Below are 25,269 nucleotides of genomic sequence, written 5' to 3'. Positions count from 1 at the left end.
GGGATGTGCTCTGGAGGCTCAGGATGATGGGCATGAAAGACACCGGGGAATGATGCTTAAAGAGCTGGGCGATATTTTTGAGAGACACAGTGCAGACAACACAGGAGAATGAGACTGGGACTGGGGGGGTTTGAGGCGAAGGGAAACAGGTGGGGGGGTGAGCTGAGTAACACAGGGGGTGAGGCCAAGAGACACAGTGGGGGGTAATGACGAGAGACACAGGGAAGATGAGCCGCTGGCTTACTCCAGTATCAGGCCCTTATCGGCTCTCGACGGCCCCGCAGAAGTGCAGGAAAGATCTGTGTTGCTGCTGAATCATGGACGTAGAATGGAGGATACTCACACAGTGGGCACAACTAGGGGGGCGGTGCTGACATGTGGGGAGGCCCCCCCTATCTTAATTGCCCCGGGCCCCAAAATAGCTTAATCTGGCCCTGGATTAGAATCACACACAGTTTTTAGCCCACCAGAGTAGGACTGCAAGATCTGTCTCCCGCAGGGCTACCCTATTGAAGTTAAGGGACTAACGCCCCATGCACACACAGTCCATAAAACTACACTTTGCTGATCTTGTTACACACTGTATCCATACAAAAATATGGGAATGACTGATGTGAGGGCTGATGAACAGAATGTAGGAGATATCTACTGTTTTCCATCTTGGTACATTTAAGGGATACGTCTGCCATTAAACATTATGCAGAACTGCTTGATAAATAGGTCCCCTCATGATATATGATGAAGACAGTATTGCCAATGCTTAAAGGTGCAGTGTACCAGAATGTGGACTACAGAACCCCACAATACAAGGGCACGATTTATACGGATTGCCAATTTACCTATTAACAGAACACTTAGTGTTACATGGGATCATTTTCCTTTGTGTGTGCACTTAATAGAAACCAAGAACATATATTTGTTTTATTCTTTTATGCAAGATCAGAGAACTGCCACCAATTTCCAAATTCTATTCCTTACACTGTATTATATATAATATAAGCATCTGGTTAGGTTCTGGGAAGGGTTAGCCATGTGAGTGCAAATACTGTATAGAAAAAATGAGCGAAAAATATATATTCATAGGACCAGATTTTCTATCCAAAACCAAAAGTGATTTCTGGTGTACATCCAGTATGCTTTGTGAGATCCATGGTGAGAGAGACAATGGGGGAGGTGTATCAACCCATAGAGAGAGATAAAGTACCATCCAAAACGGTAATTTTACAGACTGTTTGCAGTTAGAATCAGATTGATTGGTACTTTATCTCTCTCCACTGTATGTGAGAAAAACTTATGGGTATATTTACTAGGGGTCTTTTCAAAGCTGCCAACAGTCTACTGTTTTGTCTGCAGAATTTAAGACGCCAATAATATTAAATGCAAAACACAACTGGTTTTGCATTTATTATTATCGCCTTTTTAAAAACTGTGGAAAAAAACTGCCAGAGGTTGCTGGCTATAAAACGTTGCAGTATAGTAAATATACCCCTTAGTCACTTAGGGGTACATTTACTAAGCAGTGATAAGAGCGGAGAAGTGAGCCAGTGGAGAAATTTCTCCATCAACCAATCAGCAGCTCTGTATCATTTTATAGAATGCAAATTATAGATGTTACTTCAGTGCTGATTGGTTGCCATGGGCAACTTCTCCACTGGCTCACTTCTCTGCTTTTATCACTGCTTAGTAAATGTACCCCTATGTGTACTGTATGTGTGTGTAGGTCACCACTGTTCTTTCAGCTCCCAGAGAGTCTCTGCTATAGACACAGATTGCCATTCTCCTTCCCCTTTTCCCCACAATCATTGTGTACTCTTCTCTCCCAAGCCTCCTTTTATACAGGTACGGACGTGCATTATATTGGCATCAAACACTTTTTATAAGATGATTTTTCTCATAAACGGCCACTCCTTGAGAAAATACACAGATCTTTGAATTCCTTTAGCACCTTCCTCCTGAGGTTGAACATTCCTGTGAGCTTTGCAGAAGAGTCTATTTCCAAGACTGTGCTGCTTGCTTTCCTCACAATACATCAGATCTGTATGCATTGTTAGCAATGTGTGAATGATATGTAAGACAGAGAAGAGAAGAGAAGAGAAGGGCTCACATCTAATCTAAAAGTAAAAAAAAACAAAAAAAAAAACAAAAACATAAGTATATTAAACTAACCAAAAAAGGTTCTCTGTTTTTTTTCAAGGTTGTGACATCATGGGGACCTGGTGATACAAGGTGGGGATGACCAAATCTTGGAGGCATAGCCAAACCTGCACTTGGTAAAAAAAAGAAAAAAAAGAACAACCACCGAGGCTCCACCTCCACCGCTGGTTTGGGCCCAGGTAATTGGCATCTGTACTCACAGTAATGCATGTAACAGATTCTCAGCATAGAGCGGGGCTTGAGTGGGACATACAGGTGACTGCATGTGGGTAGTGGTGCAGGTTGCAAGCAGTACCAGCGTTGATAGCTTTGTGGATCAAGAGCAGGGTCTCTCTAGCTCAGTGGAACAAGTCCGTGTGTCAGAAAACGTCCGTTGCGTCAGAAACCGTAATTGGGACGTGGTCCCTCAAGACGGCAAGCCAGTGGGTTCGGTATGACTGTTAGACTATCAAATACTAGTCCACATTCATCATTTTCACATTAGAATTTCGACATTCCGCATGTTAACATTGTTAGATTTTTGACATGCTTGCTTTGTTTTCATTCTGTCCCTAACCCTAAACCTCCTGGAAATGTTGACGTTGCGACAATATCAACATTTGGTCAGGGCCAACATTTTGCAAGTGTCGGCATTAATGATGTTAACAATTTAACCATGTCAACATTATAGATGTCAGCTTCCTGTGGACCAAAATTGTGACTGTCGGAATGGTGGATGACATTGTGACTGCAGCACTGTAGCATACTCTCTACATCACGTCTGATGGCTGCAGTAGTGGGATGGGACAAATTATATTGTTACGCTAATGGTTGCAGAACAGCGGTTGAAACAGACCAGAAGTCAAGGGGGTCATTCAAGAGTTGATCGCCATAGCAACTTTTTGCTGCTTGTGCGATCAACCTGACGCCGCCTATGGGGGAGTGTATTTTAGCATAGCAGGGCTGCAAACGCTTGTGCAGCCCTGCTATGCTAAAATAGTTTCAAGTGAAACAAGACCAAGGCTGCAGTTATTCACCCAGTGCGACGGATCCAGCGATGAAGGTCTCGGTCCTGATGTCAGACATCCGCCCTCCAAACGCCTCGACACGCGTTGGACTCACCACGCCTGGAAAACAGTGATTATCCACCCCTGGAACGGCTCCCGCCTGTCCATCCTCTTGCGATCGCAGTTGTGATCACATTTCTCGCTGGCGGCGCGCCAGGCAACGATGCGCGGGTGCAATGCGCACACCGTGCATGCACATTTCTGACCCATTTGCACCGCAGCGAAGAACCGCTGCGTGCAATCGGGTCGGAATGACCCCCATAGTTCCAAATTCCCTGATGGTGTGGCTCTACTAAACAAGCAAAGGCTGAGGTTTCTGTGCAAAATAAACCAGGTAAAGACTTCCCATGAGCAAACTCATTACACAGGGATTTCCCACTCAGAAATTATAAACAGGAAGAACCAGTTCTGGAGGAACCAGTGCATGACATTATAGTGCACCTTCCAGTGACAAGGGCTGGAGTGGATTACATTACCAGATATTTCACAAGTAAAAGGGAGGGGGTAATTCAGTTGTGTCCAATACATTTTTTCGTGGGAAAAAAAAAAAGGGGGGGGGGATTTACCGCAATGTTTTTTATTGGGTAATCCAATTGCAGCCCATTTTTTTGTGCGAAAAATTGTCCAGATTTGCAGCAAAAACACATGGATCTGGGATAAATTCATGAAAAACGGGACAGTCATTGGGGATTTTTTTTCTCCTGCTTTTGGCCAGGTGGAAAAAAAAAATCTCTGATAATGCCGGCTATTGAATAACCCCCGGGGGATCAATTAGCGGCTAAATGAATTCCCTCTTTAAACTGGGCATACATTATACAATTGCCTATCAGATAATCTGCCAGATCTGGCTGGTTGGAATGAAAATCTGGTATAGATGAGAGCAAATGACAATCAACCATTCGCTCCCAAACACTGGAATATGGACAAAACCTGTCCGTGATTTAAAAAATTTGTATGAACGACCATGTGCATAAAACAAGGTACCTTAGGTGTGCGCAGGGGGGGTGCCTGGTGCGCACAGGCACCCCCTAATGTCTGGCACCCCGATCTCACATGCCTGATGCAGCGATCGCCGAGCAGGCTGATTACTGTCCCCTCTGCGCTGCACCCTGACAGGACTGCATTACTGACCAGACGCCTGGGTTAATCAAGGGTGCCACTGCCACCGGCTTTCAAACTCTCGGCTCCACCTCCATGTACAAAAACAGCGAGATGTGATTACGTCATGCTGCTCGCATGACCACCCGTCACACCCGCCACATGCCCACCTCTCTCCTTCTATGCTATGCCAACGCCAGCCACTGATGAGGCTCAGCATGCAGCTAGCGTTCCTCTTAGGAAGACAAATTCAATACTGGCAGGCGGTCGGCAGCAGCATTGACACGTAACACGTTTTTCCAGCAGCAGCAGTAGTACTAGTCTGTGACTGTCAGTGTCAGTGAGTGAGTGACTTGTAAGTAAGCTGCTGCAGTTTGCAGAGAAAAGTGAGGGGGAGCCAGACCAGGCTGAGGAGGAGCAGGGGTGTTTGTTTGGTGCACACCACAACATCTGACAATGTATCTGCTTTATTAGGATTGGTACCAGGGTGGATATTTTATATTGCGTTGACCGTCAATAGATGGTGCCAAACACACCCAAAAGGCGGTGCTAGACACACCCCTCCGACGGTGCACCCCCTAATAAAATGTGCTGCGCATGCCTATGCAAGGTACCATATGCATATGATTAATTTACGATGGATAATATGTGCTTCACATATGATCTGAGGATGCGACATTCGACCCACGGGGCCGCATGTCGCATCGTAATGATACCCAAAATGCGTACGATGTACACAATGCATCATACGATGCATCTAAACTGTACATTCGTACGCGATATCGCATAAGTCTGTAAATATCTGCAGTCATATGTCACATAACATTCTCCAACTACAAATAGATGTGGGAAAGATCCAAAGCTGGGATTGCAGTTACACACTCACAGATGGTTCATCTGATTGATTGCTTGCCAATGGGCAGAATGTTATAATCTAATAATTATACCGCTTTTATACTAAAATGACGGGTTGCACCCCCGGGAGCCATAAATGGGTGCTTCTCGGGTGCGACCCATCAAGAGACCCCTTGATGTCACCGCTGACATGTGCGGAGATGGTGCTTGGAGATGAAATGATCTCCAAGCGCCGCCTCTTCTCTATGCAGTGAATGGGCCCCGGATCTACTCGGCTAACCAGTTTACAGTGCACCACGACCCAGGAACCTGCAAGATAGCCAGGTTGTATTCCCAGGTAACTGGACCCAGGTTAACCCTTTTACACCGAGACACTCCCAGGTTATCATGGCAATAACCCGGGTATTTAGTGGCGGTGTAAAAGTGGTATTAGACAAGGGAAATTATTGCACTAACAGCAGGGTGCGGGGCTGCAATTTGTGGTGCTATGCCTTCCAGAATTAACATCACCCTCCGAGATCTCTCAAAGTGAGCATATGGTTATATGGGGAATATCCTGTATACAAAGCACTGGATGATAGGGTTTCCACATTAATGCGTTCTCCATTCCTGCAGTGGACATTGGGGTTGATTCTGATTTGGAAGCAAAAAAAAAAAAAGCAAGTAACTTTGTATCTGGAACAAACCATGTTGCCATGCTATGGGATCGAATACATTTATATTTTTGCTGTGCAGGGTAAATACTACGTACTGTCTGCTTTGGCATGCAGCCCACAAACGTTGGGCAGCTTTATTTTTACCCTGCAATTTAGATTTCAGTTTGAACACACCCCACCCAAATCTAACTCTCTCTGCACATGTTACATCTGCACCCCCACCCCCCTGCAGTGTAGCATGGTTTTACCCAGGTGCACAGTTACTAGTTTTTATTGTTTTACTTCCATATTAGAATCAGGCCCATTGATTTTTATATATATTAAGTTATTAACCACTTACCTGACGATTATTTACCCACAAAACCGCTCAGAAATTGAAGTGTCCATAAGTCCCCATTATAAAATAACTTCCCACCTCCATTGGCAACAGAACCCCCAGTGGTCTGAATTCCGTATAACAGTGTGCCTACCCCCCACCCCGCCCCCACACACTTAGAAGTAAAAAAAAAAAAAGCTTTGTCCCCGCCCAGGCCAGTGTATTAATAATTTTTTATAATAGTTTAACTCCCCCCCCCCCCCCCCCCCCAGCCCTGTCTAGCATAATTTAACTTTATAGACCTCCTCCCCCAACTCCAATGATTGTAAATATCCCCCCCGCCCCCCTGGGGTTTACAGTTACACCCTACACCGTCCTCCCCCCCCCACCCCCCCTTTCAAAGATAAAAAAAAAAAATTGGGCAGGGAGAGGGTCTAAGCTCCCCTCCATGCACTGTGCTTCCCCGAAAACCTTGTTCCTGTCACGGTTCCAGGCAGGTGGTTAAGAAGTGTCATATAAAAATCTATACCTTTTGAGCCACAGACTGGTTTTATGTATATTTACTTATACAGAAATTATATGATGGATTTACTGTATGAGACACACTGGCATATTCTAATCATTCCTCATGCATCTCAGTATTACAGACATACTGTCTTCAATTGTATTACCAGGGTGCATTACTCACGTATACACCTACAGGCGTCCATATTGAGAGCAGGAAAAGTAATACCTAGAGGCCTTCAGAATATGTTCCCATTGTATATCACCACTCACATTCCTTACAATGGAAACACTATCACCTGTGAAATATATATATGGCTTATAGGTGTCTGTTGTCTATTCAGCTAGTCTGCAGATGTCGCCCCAAGGGGTAATTTAAACATCTGTAGCTGTAATTCTAGCATAGAAAAAGGAAATTCAATGAAAGCCATTTACACTGCAGGTACTGTAATATTTATTCACAACAGACTCATCACCTGCATCTCACTCTGTGGTGAGTTACCGAGAAAGAAGGTAATTAGAAGAGGATAATTAAAAAACATATACTAAACCTATCAGTGGTACTTTAAAAAGAAAAATCAATATAAATAAGTTGTATTTTATGCATTTACTCAGGTTAGTGGGTAATTTGAATACATTTACATACAACAGCATTTACATACAAATGCTTAAAATAAAGTGGACAAATGGAGATGTTACCCTTAGCAACCATCTAGCTTGTGGAGATCATTCAAGCACATGCTATAAAGTGATAGGGGGAAGATAGTTGGTTGTTATACATCTCCCCCTGTTTGTGAATGGGGTCTATTCATGAAGCAGTGAAAAAGAGTGCAGAAGTGAGCCTGTGGAGAAGCTGCCCATGGCAACCAATAAGTTGCTCCGTACAATTGTACAGTATGCAAATTATAAATGTTACTTCACTGCTGATTGGTTGCCATGTGCAACTTCTCCACTGGCTCACTACTCCACGCTTTTCACTGCTTCATGAATAGACCCATAAGTTGAATATTGGTTGAGCCTACAATAGCCTGCCTCTACAATGGGTCTAAAATGACTTCACGTAGATCGACCATCTGAAAGCAGAAAACACATAAAACTCAATTAAAAGTATTATTAATCAAGCATAACATTTATTACCCTGACTTTGCTGATGGGATGTCTGAAACACTTGTTGGTTCCCGTTTCACTCAGAGTGACGGCATAAAACTGTCCTTTGTTCAAGTAAGTCATGGGTCCTTCCCCTTGTTTTTGTCGAAGAGATTTTGTCGCTTCTAAAGTATACTGAAATGTACTGAGGAAAAATAAAAAAGAGAATATCTATATTACTAAATGTTTACTTTCAACAAGCTTTATTAGCCATGACCCCTGCAGAGACATTACTCAGAGTTCAGCGACACGGTACAATGTATTTTTACAACATACCTTGCTGTTTGATCGTACATAAACTCCTCAGCCACCGATGAACTGCGGTATTTCTAGCACAAGGGGAAAAAAAATTCATATGTTTTAGATATATATTGCAAGATATAAAAGTATACAGACAATGGGCCTACGGAACAGCTACGGAACTGCTAATGTTAGCAAGTGAAGCTGCCGCACAGGAAAGAAATGAGACGCCACCGCAGCCATCGCAAACTCATTCGCAATTGCGTACACATTCGCAGCCTACACGCAGTAAAGGAGAACACCGTTATAGTTCTGCTGAGTAGATACAGCAATAACGAAACACAGGAGCCATGTTTCTCTGTGTGCATGATCACAGTCGACTGCATATACACGCTCAGAGAACGGCAATTACACGCCTGCGATTTTAACGCCACTCCACGTAAACTCCCCGTTAACACCTCCAAACAGTCACTTACTGTCAATCACTTTTTTATGTGAAATCCTCATTGCAAGAGGGAATGCAGCGGCATCTTGGCATTCTGATTGCAGTACATGCGCAGTCTGACGATGTTTCATTGCGTAAACATCGGCCATTGCATACAAACGTGAATTAGTCCCAATGTACATTATTTAGGTTTTCAACTGAACAAAATAATACAGTATGCACGCAGGTGAAGTGTCACATGCCGGTAAATCAGCATACGCACATACGTGTCTGGCTTTTTGGTCACCATTTATAGTATCGATTTGTGGATTTTACGTTATGCAAATAGGTGTACATCCATCACAGCATCAAGCCATGCTGTACTGACTTTTATAATATAATGTGAGCAGCGTATAAAGAGTACATGTGCTGACGAGTTAAGGGGGCTCACACCGAACACCCTACACCCATTAGTATGTTATCCCACCTGACGGGATGCCGACAATGGCATCCCGCCAGCCACAGTACCGGCAGCAAGCGCAACGAGTCCCCTGAACGCCGGGATCCCGACAGCCGGTATATTAACTACTTCGCCTAATAAGACAGGAAAAAACTATTCTGCTAAACTGTATGTAACACAATGGGGCATATTTTTCATGCAATGGGCCAAATTCATGTTTGTAAGGAATTGCACAGACGCAAGTAAGTAGCTGTACAATTCCATGTAATTAAAATTTATAGGCAGCAGAAAGTGTCTGCAGGAGATAGACGCCTCCTGTATGCATATGCAAGATCCGCGTGCTGCGTCTGAGGACACAGGGCCTAATTCAGATCTGATCGCAGCAGCAAATTTGTTAGCTAATGGGCAAAACCATGTGCACTGCAGGAAGGTGGATGGGGGGGGGGGGGCAGATATAACATGTGCAGAGAGAGTAGATTTGGGTGGGGTGTGTTCAAACTGAAATCTGAATTGCAGTGTAAAAATAAAGCATCCAGTATTTATTTACCCTGCACAGAAACAATATAACCCACCCAGAGCTTAAAGTGGTCCTGGAGAAGTGGTGGAACGCATTTACCCCACCACCTACCCCCCCCCCCCCCCCTCACATTAAGCGGAGCCAAGGCCAGTGCTAGTGTTTTCGGCACCCCCCTCCAAACTGGAAATTAGTGCTCCACTTCCCATACTTTATAAAGAGACATTGATCTCACAAAGAAGCAGCATGGTCACATAATAGTACCCCCTGGTTCATATTACACCACATAGTAATGCCCCTTATTCAGGTTACATCACTCAGTAGTGCCCTTTATTCACATTGCACTACACCATGATATCCTCTATACATGTTTTGCCACACAGTAGCGCCCCTTAGATATAATGCCCACAGTAGTGCCCCGTACATATAATACCCACAGTTGTAATGCCTCACACAAAATGACCACAGTAGTGTCACTTATACACATAATGCACACAGTAGTAGTGCCGCTTATATACAGAATTCACACAGTAGTAGTGACCCTTACACACAATGCCCACAATAGTGAGGGGGGCTGTTAAAATGCAGATTTACCAAGTTCCAATAGGAGCCCCTGTCCTTGCATACATTCAGGTGTTCCATAATTTCTTATTGCAGTGCTAAAAACGAATAAACCTCTATAGCTGTTAATGATCACATCCAAAAGGTTTTATTTAATCTACATTTAAATAATACTATTATAATGCAAGTATTTGTGTCATCTTTTCCAGCCGCAACACCACCTGCGTCCTATCCCCACCTGCACTGCAGCACACTATTACATAAACACAGGAGATTTATTTCACTTCTATATGTTCTTACATCAGAGACTGCTTCCTTAAAGCTTTCATTGTATGTGCTGTCTGGCGTACTGCGCTGATCGTCCTTGAGGTAGTCTGTATGTTGCGCAATATGTGCGCCATAATGAGTCTGCTCAAAAATAACCCCCCGAGGTTCTTCGCTGTCTGCTCTGTAAGCCACCGAAGGGGTCATAAATACCGGTGTGAACTCCTCTGCTTTTACCGTGGTGGCGGAGGAAGCTGGGGCAGGTGTTGGACTTTCAGATAAATTACTGTTATACTGTTCTCTCTTGGAGGATTCCACAGGTTCTGTGTTAAGGGAAAGGTTCACTGGATTCGATTTCAAAACCTGCACCCGATTCTCTCCGGTAATCAGGATACTTGGAGTTTCACTAGCCAGAATACCATTCCTGTGCATGAAAAACAAGTTACTTTATGGCATGTTATACTGAAAAAGAACGTTGAAATATAATGGGTGGGATGTAATGAAGTCCAGGTTCGGCAGCCGTGCGGGATACCGGCCAAACTCGGATGTTCTTTAAAAGGGGCAATCAAGTACAAGGCACAGTTTAGCTTTGTACATGATTGCCCCTTTAAAAAAAATGTCTGTGTTTGGCCAGCATCCCGCACGGCCACCGGTCTTCATTACATCCCTGCCAATGTTTGTAATACTCTTCTTGCTTAATAAAGCACAAGCGTCGTGAAGGCTGCTAGTTCAGGATCATAGCTCAACATATAGAAGCACATGTAGGGGGATCAGTATGTTTTGCCGGCACACGGGATCCTGGCAGTCGTCGTATCGACACCGGGATCCTGATGTTTGAGAAGCCGACAGGGGTGAGTAAGGGTGTTCCCCCCTCTCCCCAAACCTCCCTACTCACAGCATAACCCTAACCTCCCACTTGCTGCCTAACCTTAACCATCCCTGTAGGTGCTTAAACCTAACACCCCCCCCCCCCCACCCGCTGCCTAAACCTAACCCCCCCGGCAGCCTAACCCTGACCACGGCCTGGCCCTAGACCCCCCCCCCCGCAGCCTAACCCTAACCCCCCCTAAACCTATCCCCCCCCCCCCCGGCTTACCTGACTAGCGGCATGGTGTCTCCTTGTTCGGGGATCCCGGCTGTCTGGATTCCAGCACCAGAATGGTTTACCCATTCTGGATGCCGGTGTCGGCATTCAGAATAGGGTCGGTATTCCGGCGTCGGTATTCTGACTGCTTCCCCATGTAGGAGAGGTCCTGCCACCACTGTCAGACTTGTGAGCATACCGGAAAGCTAAAGCTACACTGTCATAATCGTAGAAGTCTCATAGCCAGGTATATTAGTAGTGGTGCTTGTCCCTGGGCTCTCTCCTCCACACGGATACAAATCACCATGGTGATGCAAAAGATGGGATGCCTGAAAGCAATCTCCCTCTTGATCCCTCTGGAAAAAATATTGGGGGAGGGGAGGACCATAGAAATGGATAGAACATGGAGGTCTAGGGCTAGTGTACCATTGTGTTCAGATAACAAAACTGGATGTTACACTGTTCAATAGGGGGCGCCATTTTAGAATATAGGTAAGTGTAATGTCTGTTGTGTTATGAAGGAGATTGCTCTACTGAGGTGACCAAACCTGTCCAAGGAGTAACTCGATCTGACCCATGTTGGGTTCAGGAAAGAAGCTGCCAGATCGGGACAGGGCCACTGGAGTATGGTTTGCTGTCGCGGATTACAAATGGGATAGTACTGCATCTGAGGAAGATAATGAGGCTTGTGTACACTAACGTAGCCCAGATACCATGCTAGCCCTAATAGTACCTCAGATCATAGCCAGATTAAGGCAGTAATCTAATGAGAGCATTCGGGTCCTCCCGAGTCCTATACTAGTGTGTAAGTGGTACAGAGGCTCCTGCTATTGCATTTATGCAAGATAAATTATAGCTTTTATTTTTCTATGTGTATGTTAAGGTTGTTTAAGTTGTCTCTGTTCCACTAACAGAAAACTTTATAAAATAGTGGTCTCTCAATTAGCTGGAGCTATAAAACAGTATTATGAAAGAATTAGTTTTAATCTAATATACACCATTGGTTTAAATTTAATATACACAATCCATACATCCCAACATGACCCATTCTAGGGAAGGACAAAATGCTCTCTTCCTGGACTTCCTTCTTAATTTATGATTGCAATCATCTGTGTTTAAATACCTTTCTTATCAATGAAATAGTTCAACACAGGTGATGCCAATCATATAAGAGGGAAGTCCAGGTAGAGAGCATTTTGTCCCTCCTGGAATGGGTCATGTTTGGAGGAATGCACAATCTAATATACACCCTTCCCCCAGGCCCCCCTGTCTTAAGTGCACCGGGCCCTCCCCAAGGCTTAATTTGGCCCTGCCTTAGATACTAATGCTAAACCTCACAATAGCCAAAATACTAATGCTATCTTTACAGTAGCCCAGATAATAATGCTAGACCTCATTATAGCCCAAATACTAATGCTAGCCATCACAGTAGCCCAAACAATAATGCTAGCCCTAATAGTAGCTCAGATTCCTATGCTAGCCATCACAGTAGCCCAAATCCTAAAACTAGACCTCACAATAGTCCTGATACTAATACCAGCCCTTAGAGTAGCCAAGATACTAATGCTAACCCTCATAGAAGCCTGAAGCCTAATGCTAGCCTTAATAGTAGCTCAGATGCTAGACCTCACAGTAGTCCTGATACTACTGCAAGCCTTAATATTAGCTCAGATACTAAAGCTAGACCTCACAGTAGCCCAGAAACTAAAGCTAGATCTCACAGTAGTCCTGATACTAATGCTAGCCCTAATAGTAGCCCAGATACTAATGCTAGCCCTCGCTGTAGCTCAAATACTAATGCTATCCCTAATAGTAGCTGAGATACTAAAGCTGGACCTCACAGCAGCCCAGATACTAAAGCTGGACCTCACAGCAGCCCAGATACTAAAGCTGGACCTCACAGTAGCCCATATCTTAATGCTAGAACAGTAGTCCAGATTCCAATGCCAGAGCCAAGGGTGTAGCTACCATAGGTGCAGGGAGTGCAGCTGCTATGGAGCCCAGAGCCGAGAGGGGCCACCTTCCCTGTCACAGTTACATGTGTTATATGCTTTTTCCACCATTGGGTGGTATAAAGGGGTCCTTACAAACTTTTGCCTTGGGGCCTACAATATATCTAGTTATTCCCCTGAGTCAAATAGAGCTGGGCAGCAGTCTTCAAATCCATGACTTTGGATCCATCATGGGCATAACACAGATCAAACCAGATCATTGTTAATTATTCAGATTAATAATAATAATAATAATAATAATAATAATATTACACAAAAGGTATACAATGATACATAATAATAATAATAAATAATAATAATAATTATTATTATTATTATACAGTATACTTGCTATTTCTACAGTAATGTAAAAATAAAACAATTATTTTCTGCTCCTTCTAATAACAAAATCGAATAAAACCATTAAGCCAACCATCATCTCAGGATATATCTCAGTATATTAAGCTAGAGATAAACAGTTTGAATTTACTCGTTTATGTTCTGCTCTCAAAACGTGATCTTATTGGCTTACTGGCTGTCACGTGACTTAAATAACCAATAGGGTAAATGCAAACTTGCTGGAAGTTGATGAAAAAGAACAGAGTCAAAACCAAACCGCTCATCTCTATATTAAACACCTGGATAAGATCTAAAAGAAACATTATACATGGTCCTAGGTTATGGTGCAAATGAAGCATTTGTCATTGTCACTTGTTACAGTATTTGTGTGCCACACATTCACTTTTGACCAAATCTTGACCAAGCTGTCATTATATTACATCTTGCTAATATTATAGAACAGATAGCACATTACTAATCCTTATCTGCGTGTGGTAGAAAATCCTGAAGGTGTTTTATGATCTTCCTTATCATTAGCAAAGAATGATAGGCAGATAGAACATGTAATTGCCATATCAGTCACACAGTGGAACTTCAGCAACACTTGTGTTGTCAGTGAATACTGATTTTTATATTCCGCTGAGGAAATGGTTTCAGCATACGTTTGAGAGTTATCCTCAAATTACATCTGAAGATTAAAATTTCATTACCCAAGCCCCAATGCATTGAATGTGCAGATTTCATGCCTCTCTGACAGAACTTTTACGTTTTACAGATGCTCAGAGGAGAAACGGCCTTCGAAAAGGCAGTGAACCATGGGCCATTTCATAACAGCCCTACAAACTTTGACAAGTGGTTCTACATCGCACTCAAGAGTTTGGAAGCAAAGGAAAAAGAACGTTCCGTTGTATATTACCTTTTATCTTGGTCATCGTGTACATCGTTTAATTTATTTAAAGATAATAATCTTTTCTCCCTTGGAACCTGGGAACAGGAAGATATTACTTTTCAGTCACATTTTTAAACCCCCTCCCCCTCCCCCAAGACTATAACCCAGAGGTTACCAAACCCTGCTATTAAAGTCCAGGGTTTAAGGATATCCATGCTATTAAGTACCTCAGTGGGTTTGATTTAACCATCTAGGCTCAAGCATGGATATTCTTGATACATGAACTGTTATGGCGGAGTTTGGAAAACTATGCTATAATAAATAGGGCTCTTTGACTTACTTTTTTAAGATTTAAAAAAAAAAAGGAAATGTAAAATAATAAAAAGGGATAAGTACGGATGGTGTAATGGTTAGCATTACTGCCTCACAGCACAGGTCATGGGATCGATTCCTACTAGTGGCGTAAGTTTGACCCAGTTGCCCGGAGGCAAGGAAAATACTGGTGCATATATATATATATATATATATACACATATACACACACAATTCAGCCGGCACTCAATTCCAGTTCAAACAGCTTGCCCCGGTGCCGTAATCCTAAGAATACATGCAAATCCAAACGTGGAAAAAAGGCACTCCAGAGGCTCAATCAAATGAAGAAAGATGTATTGAAAATGTGACGTTTCGGGGATAACCCCTTCCTCAAGACATAACATATGTCTTGAGGAAGGGGTTATCCCCGAAACGTCACATTTTCAATACATCTTTCTTCATTTGATTGAGCCTCTGGAGTGCCTTTTTTCCACGTTTGGATTTGTATATATATATATATATATATATATGTACACACACACACACACACACACACACACACACACATACATATATATATATATATATATATATATATATATATGTATGTATACATATATATATACACACACACACACACACACACACACACACACACACACACACACACACACATATATATTAGAGATGAGCGGGTTCGGTTTCTCTGAATCCGAACCCGCCAGAACTTCATGTTTTTTTTCACGGGTCCGAGCGACTCGGATCTTCCCGCCTTGCTCGGTTAACCCGAGCGCGCCCGAACGTCATCATGACGCTGTCGGATTCTCGCGAGGCTCGGATTCTATCGCGAGACTCGGATTCTATATAAGGAGCCGCGCGTCGCCGCCATTTTCACACGTGCATTGAGATTGATAGGGAGAGGACGTGGCTGGCGTCCTCTCCATTTAGATTATAAGAGACTGAGAGAGATTTACTGGAGCTGACTAGGAGGAGTACTGTTACTGTAGAAGTGTAGAGACTGAGTGGAGAGAGTTTACTAGTGAGGACAGTGCAGTTTACTTTATAATCCGTTCTCTGCCTGAAAAAAGCGATACACAGCACACAGTGACTCAGTCACATACCATATCTGTGTGCACTGCTCAGGCTCAGGCCAGTGTGCTGCATCATCTATTATCTATATATAATATTATATATATCTGTCTGACTGCTCAGCTCACACAGCTTATAATTGTGGGGGAGACTGGGGAGCACTACTGCAGTGCCAGTTATAGGTTATAGCAGGAGCCAGGAGTACATAATATATTATATAGTGAGTGACCACCAGACACACAGTGCAGTTTATTTAATATATCCGTTCTCTGCCTGAAAAAAGCGATACACACAGTGACTCAGTCAGTCACATACCATATCTGTGTGCACTGCTCAGGCTCAGGCCAGTGTGCTGCATCATCTATATATATATATTATATATCTGTCTGACTGCTCAGCTCACACAGCTTATAATTGTGGGGGAGACTGGGGAGCACTACTGCAGTGCCAGTTATAGGTTATAGCAGGAGCCAGGAGTACATAATATTATATTAAAATTAAACAGTGCACACTTTTGCTGCAGGAGTGCCACTGCCAGTGTGACTAGTGACCAGTGACCTGACCACCAGTATATATAATATTAGTAGTATACTATCTCTTTATCAACCAGTCTATATTAGCAGCAGACACAGTACAGTGCGGTAGTTCACGGCTGTGGCTACCTCTGTGTCGGCACTCGGCAGCCCGTCCATAATTGTATATACCACCTAACCGTGGTTTTTTTTTCTTTCTTTATACATACATACTAGTTACGAGTATACTATCTCTTTATCAACCAGTCTATATATTAGCAGCAGACACAGTACAGTGCGGTAGTTCACGGCTGTGGCTACCTCTGTGTCGGCACTCGGCAGCCCGTCCATAATTGTATATACCACCTAACCGTGGTTTTTTTTTCTTTCTTTATACATACATACTAGTTACGAGTATACTATCTCTTTATCAACCAGTCTATATATTAGCAGCAGACACAGTACAGTGCGGTAGTTCACGGCTGTGGCTACCTCTGTGTCGGCACTCGGCAGCCCGTCCATAATTGTATATACCACCTAACCGTGGTTTTTTTTTCTTTCTTTATACATACATACTAGTTACGAGTATACTATCTCTTTATCAACCAGTCTATATATTAGCAGCAGACACAGTACAGTGCGGTAGTTCACGGCTGTGGCTACCTCTGTGTCGGCACTCGGCAGCCCGTCCATAATTGTATATACCACCTAACCGTGGTTTTTTTTTCTTTCTTTATACATACATACTAGTTACGAGTATACTATCTCTTTATCAACCAGTCTATATATTAGCAGCAGACACAGTACAGTGCGGTAGTTCACGGCTGTGGCTACCTCTGTGTCGGCACTCGGCAGCCCGTCCATAATTGTATACTAGTATCCAATCCATCCATCTCCATTGTTTACCTGAGGTGCCTTTTAGTTGTGCCTATTAAAATATGGAGAACAAAAATGTTGAGGTTCCAAAATTAGGGAAAGATCAAGATCCACTTCCACCTCGTGCTGAAGCTGCTGCCACTAGTCATGGCCGAGACGATGAAATGCCAGCAACGTCGTCTGCCAAGGCCGATGCCCAATGTCATAGTACAGAGCATGTCAAATCCAAAACACCAAATATCAGTAAAAAGCCTCTTTTTTTCTTTGCGTCATGTGCTGTTTGGGGAGGGTTTTTTGGAAGGGACATCCTGCGTGACACTGCAGTGCCACTCCTAGATGGGCCCGGTGTTTGTGTCGGCCACTAGGGTCGCTAATCTTACTCACACAGCTACCTCATTGCGCCTCTTTTTTTCTTTGCGTCATGTGCTGTTTGGGGAGGGTTTTTTGGAAGGGCCATCCTGCGTGACACTGCAGTGCCACTCCTAGATGGGCCCGGTGTTTGTGTCGGCCACTAGGGTCGCTAATCTTACTCACACAGCTACCTCATTGCGCCTCTTTTTTTCTTTGCGTCATGTGCTGTTTGGGGAGGGTTTTTTGGAAGGGACATCCTGCGTGACACTGCAGTGCCACTCCTAGATGGGCCCGGTGTTTGTGTCGGCCACTAGGGTCGCTAATCTTACTCACACAGCTACCTCATTGCGCCTCTTTTTTTCTTTGCGTCATGTGCTGTTTGGGGAGGGTTTTTTGGAAGGGCCATCCTGCGTGACACTGCAGTGCCACTCCTAGATGGGCCCGGTGTTTGTGTCGGCCACTAGGGTCGCTTATCTTACTCACACAGCGACCTCGGTGCAAATTTTAGGACTAAAAATAATATTGTGAGGTGTGAGGTATTCAGAATAGACTGAAAATGAGTGTAAATTATGGTTTTTGAGGTTAATAATACTTTGGGATCAAAATGACCCCCAAATTCTATGATTTAAGCTGTTTTTTAGTGTTTTTTGAAAAAAACACCCGAATCCAAAACACACCCGAATCCGACAAAAAAAATTCGGTGAGGTTTTGCCAAAACGCGTTCGAACCCAAAACACGGCCGCGGAACCGAACCCAAAACCAAAACCCGAAAAATTTCAGGCGCTCATCTCTAATATATATACATACATACATACATACACACACACATATATATATACATATATATATACACACACATACACACACACACACACACACACACACACACACACACACACACACACACACACACACACTTGTTCCTGCATAGCAAGCCTGCAGATTCTAACTATATGAAGCTACTACAAAACCGTTGCAACTGGGCAGATCTGTGTAGGGGTCCAACCACACTCTACATAGATCTGCTCAGTCACTCCCAATGCTGATTATTTCTCTGACAATTAATCTGCAAGTGTCATACCCACGATTAGAACCCACAACCTATTACACTGGAAGCATGCACCTTACTGATGGAGATATGTGCTCTTGCACTGGAAGTGTGAGAATTCTAACTATATGAAGTTACGTGTAATTGTCAGAGCAATAACTTCATATAGTTAGAATTCTCATGTTTCCTTTATAGGGGCAAATAGCTTCATCAGTAAGTTGTCTGCTTCCAGTGTATCTATAATAAAGAGGGTGTGATTTGTAAGGTGTAGTGACCAGTGGGGAAGTCGGCTATGCAAGAGATACCGGCTACCGTCAATTAACTTGGGGGGTCATTCCGAGTTGTTCGCTCGTTATTTTCTCTGACGTCCTAAGTGGATGCTGGGGACTCCGTCAGGACCATGGGGATTAGCGGCTCCGCAGGAGACAGGGCACAAAAGTAAAAGCTTTAGGATCAGGTGGTGTGCACTGGCTCCTCCCCCTATGACCCTCCTCCAAGCCTCAGTTAGATTTTTGTGCCCGGCCGAGAAGGGTGCAATCTAGGTGGCTCTCCTAAAGAGCTGCTTAGAGTAAAAGTTTTGTTAGGTTTTTTATTTTTAGTGAGTCCTGCTGGCAACAGGCTCACTGCATCGAGGGACTTAGGGGAGAGAAGTGAACTCACCTGCGTGCAGGATGGATTGGCTTCTTAGGCTACTGGACACCATTAGCTCCAGAGGGAGTCGGAACACAGGTCTCACCCTGGGGTTCGTCCCGGAGCCGCGCCGCCGACCCCCTTGCAGATGCCGAAAAGTGAAGAGGTCCAGAAACCGGCGGCAGAAGACTTTTCAGTCTTCATAAGGTAGCGCACAGCACTGCAGCTGTGCGCCATTGTTGTCAGCACACTTCATAGCAGCGGTCACTGAGGGTGCAGGGCGCTGGGGGGGGCGCCCTGGGCAGCAATGATAGTACCTTATTCTGGCTAAAAATACATCACATATAGCCCCTGGGGGCTATATGGATGTATTTAACCCCTGCCAGGTCTCAGAAAAACGGGAGAAGAAGCCCGCCGAAAAGGGGGCGGGGCCTATTCTCCTCAGCACACAGCGCCATTTTCCCTCACAGAAATGCTGGTGGGAAGACTCCCAGGCTCTCCCCTGCACTGCACTACAGAAACAGGGTTAAAACAGAGAGGGGGGGCACTTATTTGGCGATATGACTATATATATTAAAATGCTATAAGGGAGAAACACTTATATAAAGGTTGTCCCTGTATAATTATAGCGTTTTTGGTGTGTGCTGGCAAACTCTCCCTCTGTCTCCCCAAAGGGCTAGTGGGGTCCTGTCCTCTATGAGAGCATTCCCTGTGTGTGTGCTGTGTGTCGGTACGTGTGTGTCGACATGTATGAGGACGATGTTGGTGAGGAGGCGGAGCAATTGCCTGTAATGGTGATGTCACTCTCTAGGGAGTCGACACCGGAATGGATGGCTTATTCAAGGAATTACGTGATAATGTCAACAGAGACGGCCGGCAAACAAATTTGTACCTGTCCAGGCGTCTCAAACACCGTCAGGGGCTTTAAAACGCCCATTTACCTCAGTCGGTCGACACAGACACAGACACGGACACTGATTTCAGTGTCGACGGTGAAGAAACAAACGTATTTTCCTTTAGGGCCACACGTTACTTGTTAAGGGCAATGAAGGAGGTGTTACATATTTCTGATACTACAAGTACCACAAAAAAGGGTATTATGTGGGGTGTGAAAAAACTACCTGTAGTTTTTCCTGAATCAGAAAAATTAAATGAAGTGTGTGATGATGCGTGGGTTTCCCCCGATAGAAAATTATTGGCGGTATACCCTTTCCCGCCAGAAGTTAGGGCGCGTTGGGAAACACCCCTTAGGGTGGATAAGGCGCTCACACGCTTATCAAAACAAGTGGCGGTACCGTCTCCAGATAGGGCCGTCCTCAAGGAGCCAACTGATAGGAGGCTGGAAAATATCCTAAGAAGTATATACACACATACTGGTGTTATACTGCGACCAGCGATCGCCCCAGCCTGGATGTGCAGAGCTGGGGTGGCTTGGTCGGATTCCCTGACTAAAAATATTGATACCCTTGACAGGGACAGTATTTTATTGACTATAGAGCATTTAAAGGATGCATTTCTATATATACGAGATGCACAGAGGGATATTTGCACTCTGGCATCAAGAGTAAGTGCGATGTCCATATCTGCCAGAAGATGTTTATGGACACGACAGTGGTCAGGTGATGCAGATTCCAAACGGCACAAAGAAGTATTGCCGTATAAAGGGGAGGAGTTATTTGGGGTCGGTCCATCGGACCTGGTGGCCACGGCAACTGCTGGAAAATCCACCGTTTTTACCCTAAGTCACATCTCTGCAGAAAAAGACACCGTCTTTTCAGCCTCAGTCCTTTCGTCCCCATAAGAGTCATATCTGCCCAGGGATAGAGGAAAGGGAAGAAGACTGCAGCAGGCAGCCCATTCCCAGGAACAGAAGCCTCCACCGCTTCTGCCAAGTTTCTCAGCATGACGCTGGGGCCGTACAGGACCCCTGGATCCTACAAGTAGGATCCCAGGGGTACAGATTGGAAAGTCGAGACGTTCCCCCTCGCAGGTTCCTGAAGTCTGCTTTACCAACGTCTCCCTCCGACAGGGAGGCAGTATTGGAAACAATTCACAAGCTGTATTCCCAGCAGGTGATAATCAAAGTACCCCTCCTACAACAAGGAAAGGGGTATTATTCCACACTATGTTGTGGTACTGAAGCCAGAAGGCTCGGTGAGACCTATTCTAAATCTGAGATATTTGAACACTTACAAAGGTTCAAATCAAGATGGAGTCACTCAGAGCAGTGATAGCGAACCAGGAAGAAGGGGACTATAGGGTGTACCGGGACATCAGGGATACTTACCTCCATGTCCCAATTTTCCCTTCTCACCAAGGGTACCTCAGGTTCGTGGTACAGAACTGTCACTATCAGTTTCAGACGCTGCCGTTTGGATTGTCCACGGCACCCCGGGTCTTTACCAAGGTAATGGCCGAAATGATGATTCTTCTTCAAAGAAAATGGACGACCTCCTGATAAGAGCAAGGTCCAGAGAACAGTTGGAGGTCGGAGTAGCACTATCTCAAGTAGTTCTACGACAGCACGGGTGGATTCTAAATATTCCAAAACCGCAGTTGTTTCCGACGACACATCGGCTGTTCCTAGGGATGATTCTGGACACAGTCCAGAAAAGGGTGTTTCTCCCGGAGAAGAAAGCCAGGGAGTTACCTGAGCTAGTCAGGAACCTCCTAAAACCAGGAAAAGTGTCAGTGCATCATTGCACAAGGGTCCTGGGAAAAATGGTGGCTTCTTACGAAGCGATTCCATTCGGCAGTTTTCACGCAAGAACTTTTCAGTGGGATCTGCTGGAAAAATGGTCCGGATCGCATCTTCAGATGCATCAGCGGATAACCCTGTCTCCAAGGACAAGGGTATTTCTTCTGCGGTGGCTGCAAAGTACTCATCTACTAATGGGCCGCAGATTCGGCATTCAGGAAGGGTCCTGGTGACCAGGGATGCCAGCCTGAGAGGCTGGGGAGCAGTCACACAGGGAAAAAATTTCCAGGGAGTGTGATCAAGTCTGGAGAATTCTCTCCACATAAATATACTGGAGCTAAGGGCAAGTTACAATGCTCTAAGCTTAGCAAGACCTCTGCTTCAAGGTCAGCCGGTATTGATCCAGTGGGACAACATCACGGCAGTCGCCCACGTAAACAGACAGGGCGGCACAAGAAGCAGAAGGGCAATAGCAGAAACTGCAAGGATTCTTCGCTGGGCGGAAAATCAGGTGATAGCACTGTCAGCAGTGTTCATTCCGACGCCCGGGAGAGTGGGGATTTCATCGGGAAGTCTTCCACATGATTGTGAACCATTGGGAAAGACCAAAGGTGGACATGATGGCGTCCCGCCTGAACAAAAAACTGGACAGGTATTGCGCCAGGTCAAGAGACCCTCAGGCAATAGCTGTGGACGCTCTGGTAACACCGTGGGTGTACCAGTCAGTGTATGTGTTCCCTCCTCTGCTTCTCATACCCAAGGTACTGAGAATTATAAGACGTAGAGGAGTAAGAACTATACTCGTGGCTCCGGATTGGCCAAGAAGGACTTGGTACCTGGAACTTCAAGAGATGCTCACAGAGGACTCATGGCCTCTGCCGCTAAGAAGGGACTTGCTTCAGCAAGTACCATGTCTGTTCCAAGACTTACTGCGGCTGCGTTTGACGGCATGGCGGTTGAACGCCGGATCCTAAGGGAAAAAGGCATTCCGGAAGAGGTCATTCCTAACCTGGTCAAAGCCAGGAAGGAGGTGACCGCACAACATTATCACCACATGTGGCGAAAATATGTTGCGTGGTGTGAGGCCAGGAAGGCCCCACGAAGAAATTTCAACTCGGTCGATTCCTGCATTTCCTGAAAACAGGAGTGTCTATGGGCCTCAAATTGGGGTCCATTAAGGTTCAAATTTCGGCCCTGTCGATTTTCTTCCAGAAAGAATTGGCTTCAGTTCCTGAAGTCCAGAAGTTTGTCAAGGGAGTACTGCATATACAACCCCCTTTTGTGCCTCCAGTGGCACTGTGGGATCTCAACGTAGTTCTGGGATTCCTCAAATCACATTGGTTTAAACCGCTCAAATCTGTGGATTTGAAATATCTCACATGGAAAGTGACCATGCTGTTGGCCCTGGCCTCGGCCAGGCGAGTGTCAGAATTGGCGGCTTTGTCTCACAAAAGCCCATATCTGATTGTCCATTCGGACAGGGCAGAGCTGCGGACTCGTCCCCAGTTTCTCCCTAAGGTGGTGTCAGTGTTTCACCTGAACCAGCTTATTGTGGTACCTGCGGCTACTAGGGACTTGGAGGACTCCAAGTTGCTAGATGTTGTCAGGGCCCTGAAAATAAAGGGTTCCAGGACGGCTGGAGTCAGGAAAACTGACTTGCTGTTATCCTGTATGCACCCAATAAACTGGGTGCTCTTGCTTCTAAGCAGACGATTGCTAGTTGGATGTGTAGTACAATTCAGCTTGCACATGCTGTGGCAGGCCTGCCACAGCCAAAATATGTAAATGCCCATTCCACAAGGAAGGTGGGCTCATCTTGGGCGGCTGCCCGAGGGGTCTCGGCTTTACAACTTTGCCGAGCAGCTACTTGGTCAGGGGCACACCCTGACTGAGGAGGACCTGGAGTTCTCTCATTCGGTGCTGCAGAGTCATCCGCACTCTCCCGCCCGTTTGGGAGCTTTGGTATAATCCCCATGGTCCTGACGGAGTCCCCAGCATCCACTTAGGACGTCAGAGAAAATAAGAATTTACTTACCGATAATTCTATTTCTCGTAGTCCGTAGTGGATGCTGGGCGCCCATCCCAAGTGCGGATTGTCTGCAATACTTGTACATAGTTATTGTTACAAAAATCGGGTTATTATTGTTGTGAGCCATCTTTTCAGAGGCTCCGCTGTTATCATGCTGTTAACTGGGTTCAGATCACAGGTTGTACAGTGTGATTGGTGTGGCTGGTATGAGTCTTACCCGGGATTCAAAATCCTTCCTTATTGTGTACGCTCGTCCGGGCACAGTATCCTAACTGAGGCTTGGAGGAGGGTCATAGGGGGAGGAGCCAGTGCACACCACCTGATCCTAAAGCTTTTACTTTTGTGCCCTGTCTCCTGCGGAGCCGCTAATCCCCATGGTCCTGACGGAGTCCCCAGCATCCACTACGGACTACGAGAAATAGAATTATCGGTAAGTAAATTCTTATTTTTTTGTCGCAACGGAGCGAATAGTCGCTAATGCGCATGCGCAATGTCCGCAGTGCGACTGCGCCAAGTAAATTTGCTATGCAGTTAGGAATTTTACTCACGGCATTACGAGGTTTTTTCTTCGTTCTGGTGATCGTAATGTGATTGACAGGAAGTGGGTGTTTCTGGGCGGAAACAGGCCGTTTTATGGGAGTGTGCGAAAAAACTCTACCGTTTCCGGGGAAAACGCGGGAGTGGCTGGAGAAACGGGGGAGTGTCTGGGCGAACGCTGGGTTTGTTTGTGACGTCAAACCAGGAACGACAAGCACTGAACTGATCGCAGATGCCGAGTAAGTCTGAAGCTACTCAGAAACTGCTAAGAAGTGTCTATTCGCAATTCTGCTAATCTTTCGTTCGCAATTTTAATATGCTAAGATTCACTCCCAGTAGGCGGCGGCTTAGCGTGTGCAAAGCTGCTAAAAGCAGCTTGCGAGCGAACAACTCGGAATGACCCCCTTAATCAATAAATGTCGCTGAACACAGAGAACAGGAGGAGAGGTGCTCCCCTCCAAAGCAGGAGCCCGGCGGCAGCTGACTCCGTTGCCTCCCAGAGTTCTGCCTCTGATTCCTACCATGGCCTAACTGTGCGGAGTTTGTATATACTCCCCGTACTTGCATGGGTTTCCTCCCACAATCCAAATATATACTGGTAGGGTAATTGGCTCCCAACAAAATTAACCCTAGCGTGAATGTGTGT

At 45.1% G+C, this 25,269-nt stretch overlaps 1 protein-coding gene across 1 annotated transcript in view; it reads right to left on the bottom strand.

The window, feature by feature from the left end:
• Window positions 1-25,269, bottom strand: part of GRHL2 (grainyhead like transcription factor 2) — a 144,280-nt gene that overhangs the window by 56,165 nt on the left and 62,846 nt on the right. The window contains exons 3-6 of the mRNA XM_063924214.1: window positions 14,569-14,636; window positions 10,275-10,662; window positions 8,052-8,104; window positions 7,767-7,920 (exon numbers count right to left, since the gene is read on the bottom strand). Of these exons, the coding sequence (XP_063780284.1) occupies window positions 7,767-7,920; window positions 8,052-8,104; window positions 10,275-10,662; window positions 14,569-14,636 (663 nt within the window). The remainder of the gene's footprint in view (window positions 1-7,766; window positions 7,921-8,051; window positions 8,105-10,274; window positions 10,663-14,568; window positions 14,637-25,269) is intronic.

This window comes from Pseudophryne corroboree, chromosome 5 (assembly GCF_028390025.1).
Source record: "Pseudophryne corroboree isolate aPseCor3 chromosome 5, aPseCor3.hap2, whole genome shotgun sequence".
Classification (NCBI taxonomy): domain Eukaryota; kingdom Metazoa; phylum Chordata; class Amphibia; order Anura; family Myobatrachidae; genus Pseudophryne; species Pseudophryne corroboree.
Note: the sequence above shows the minus strand (reverse complement) of the source record. Positions and strands in the feature narration are given on the sequence as shown.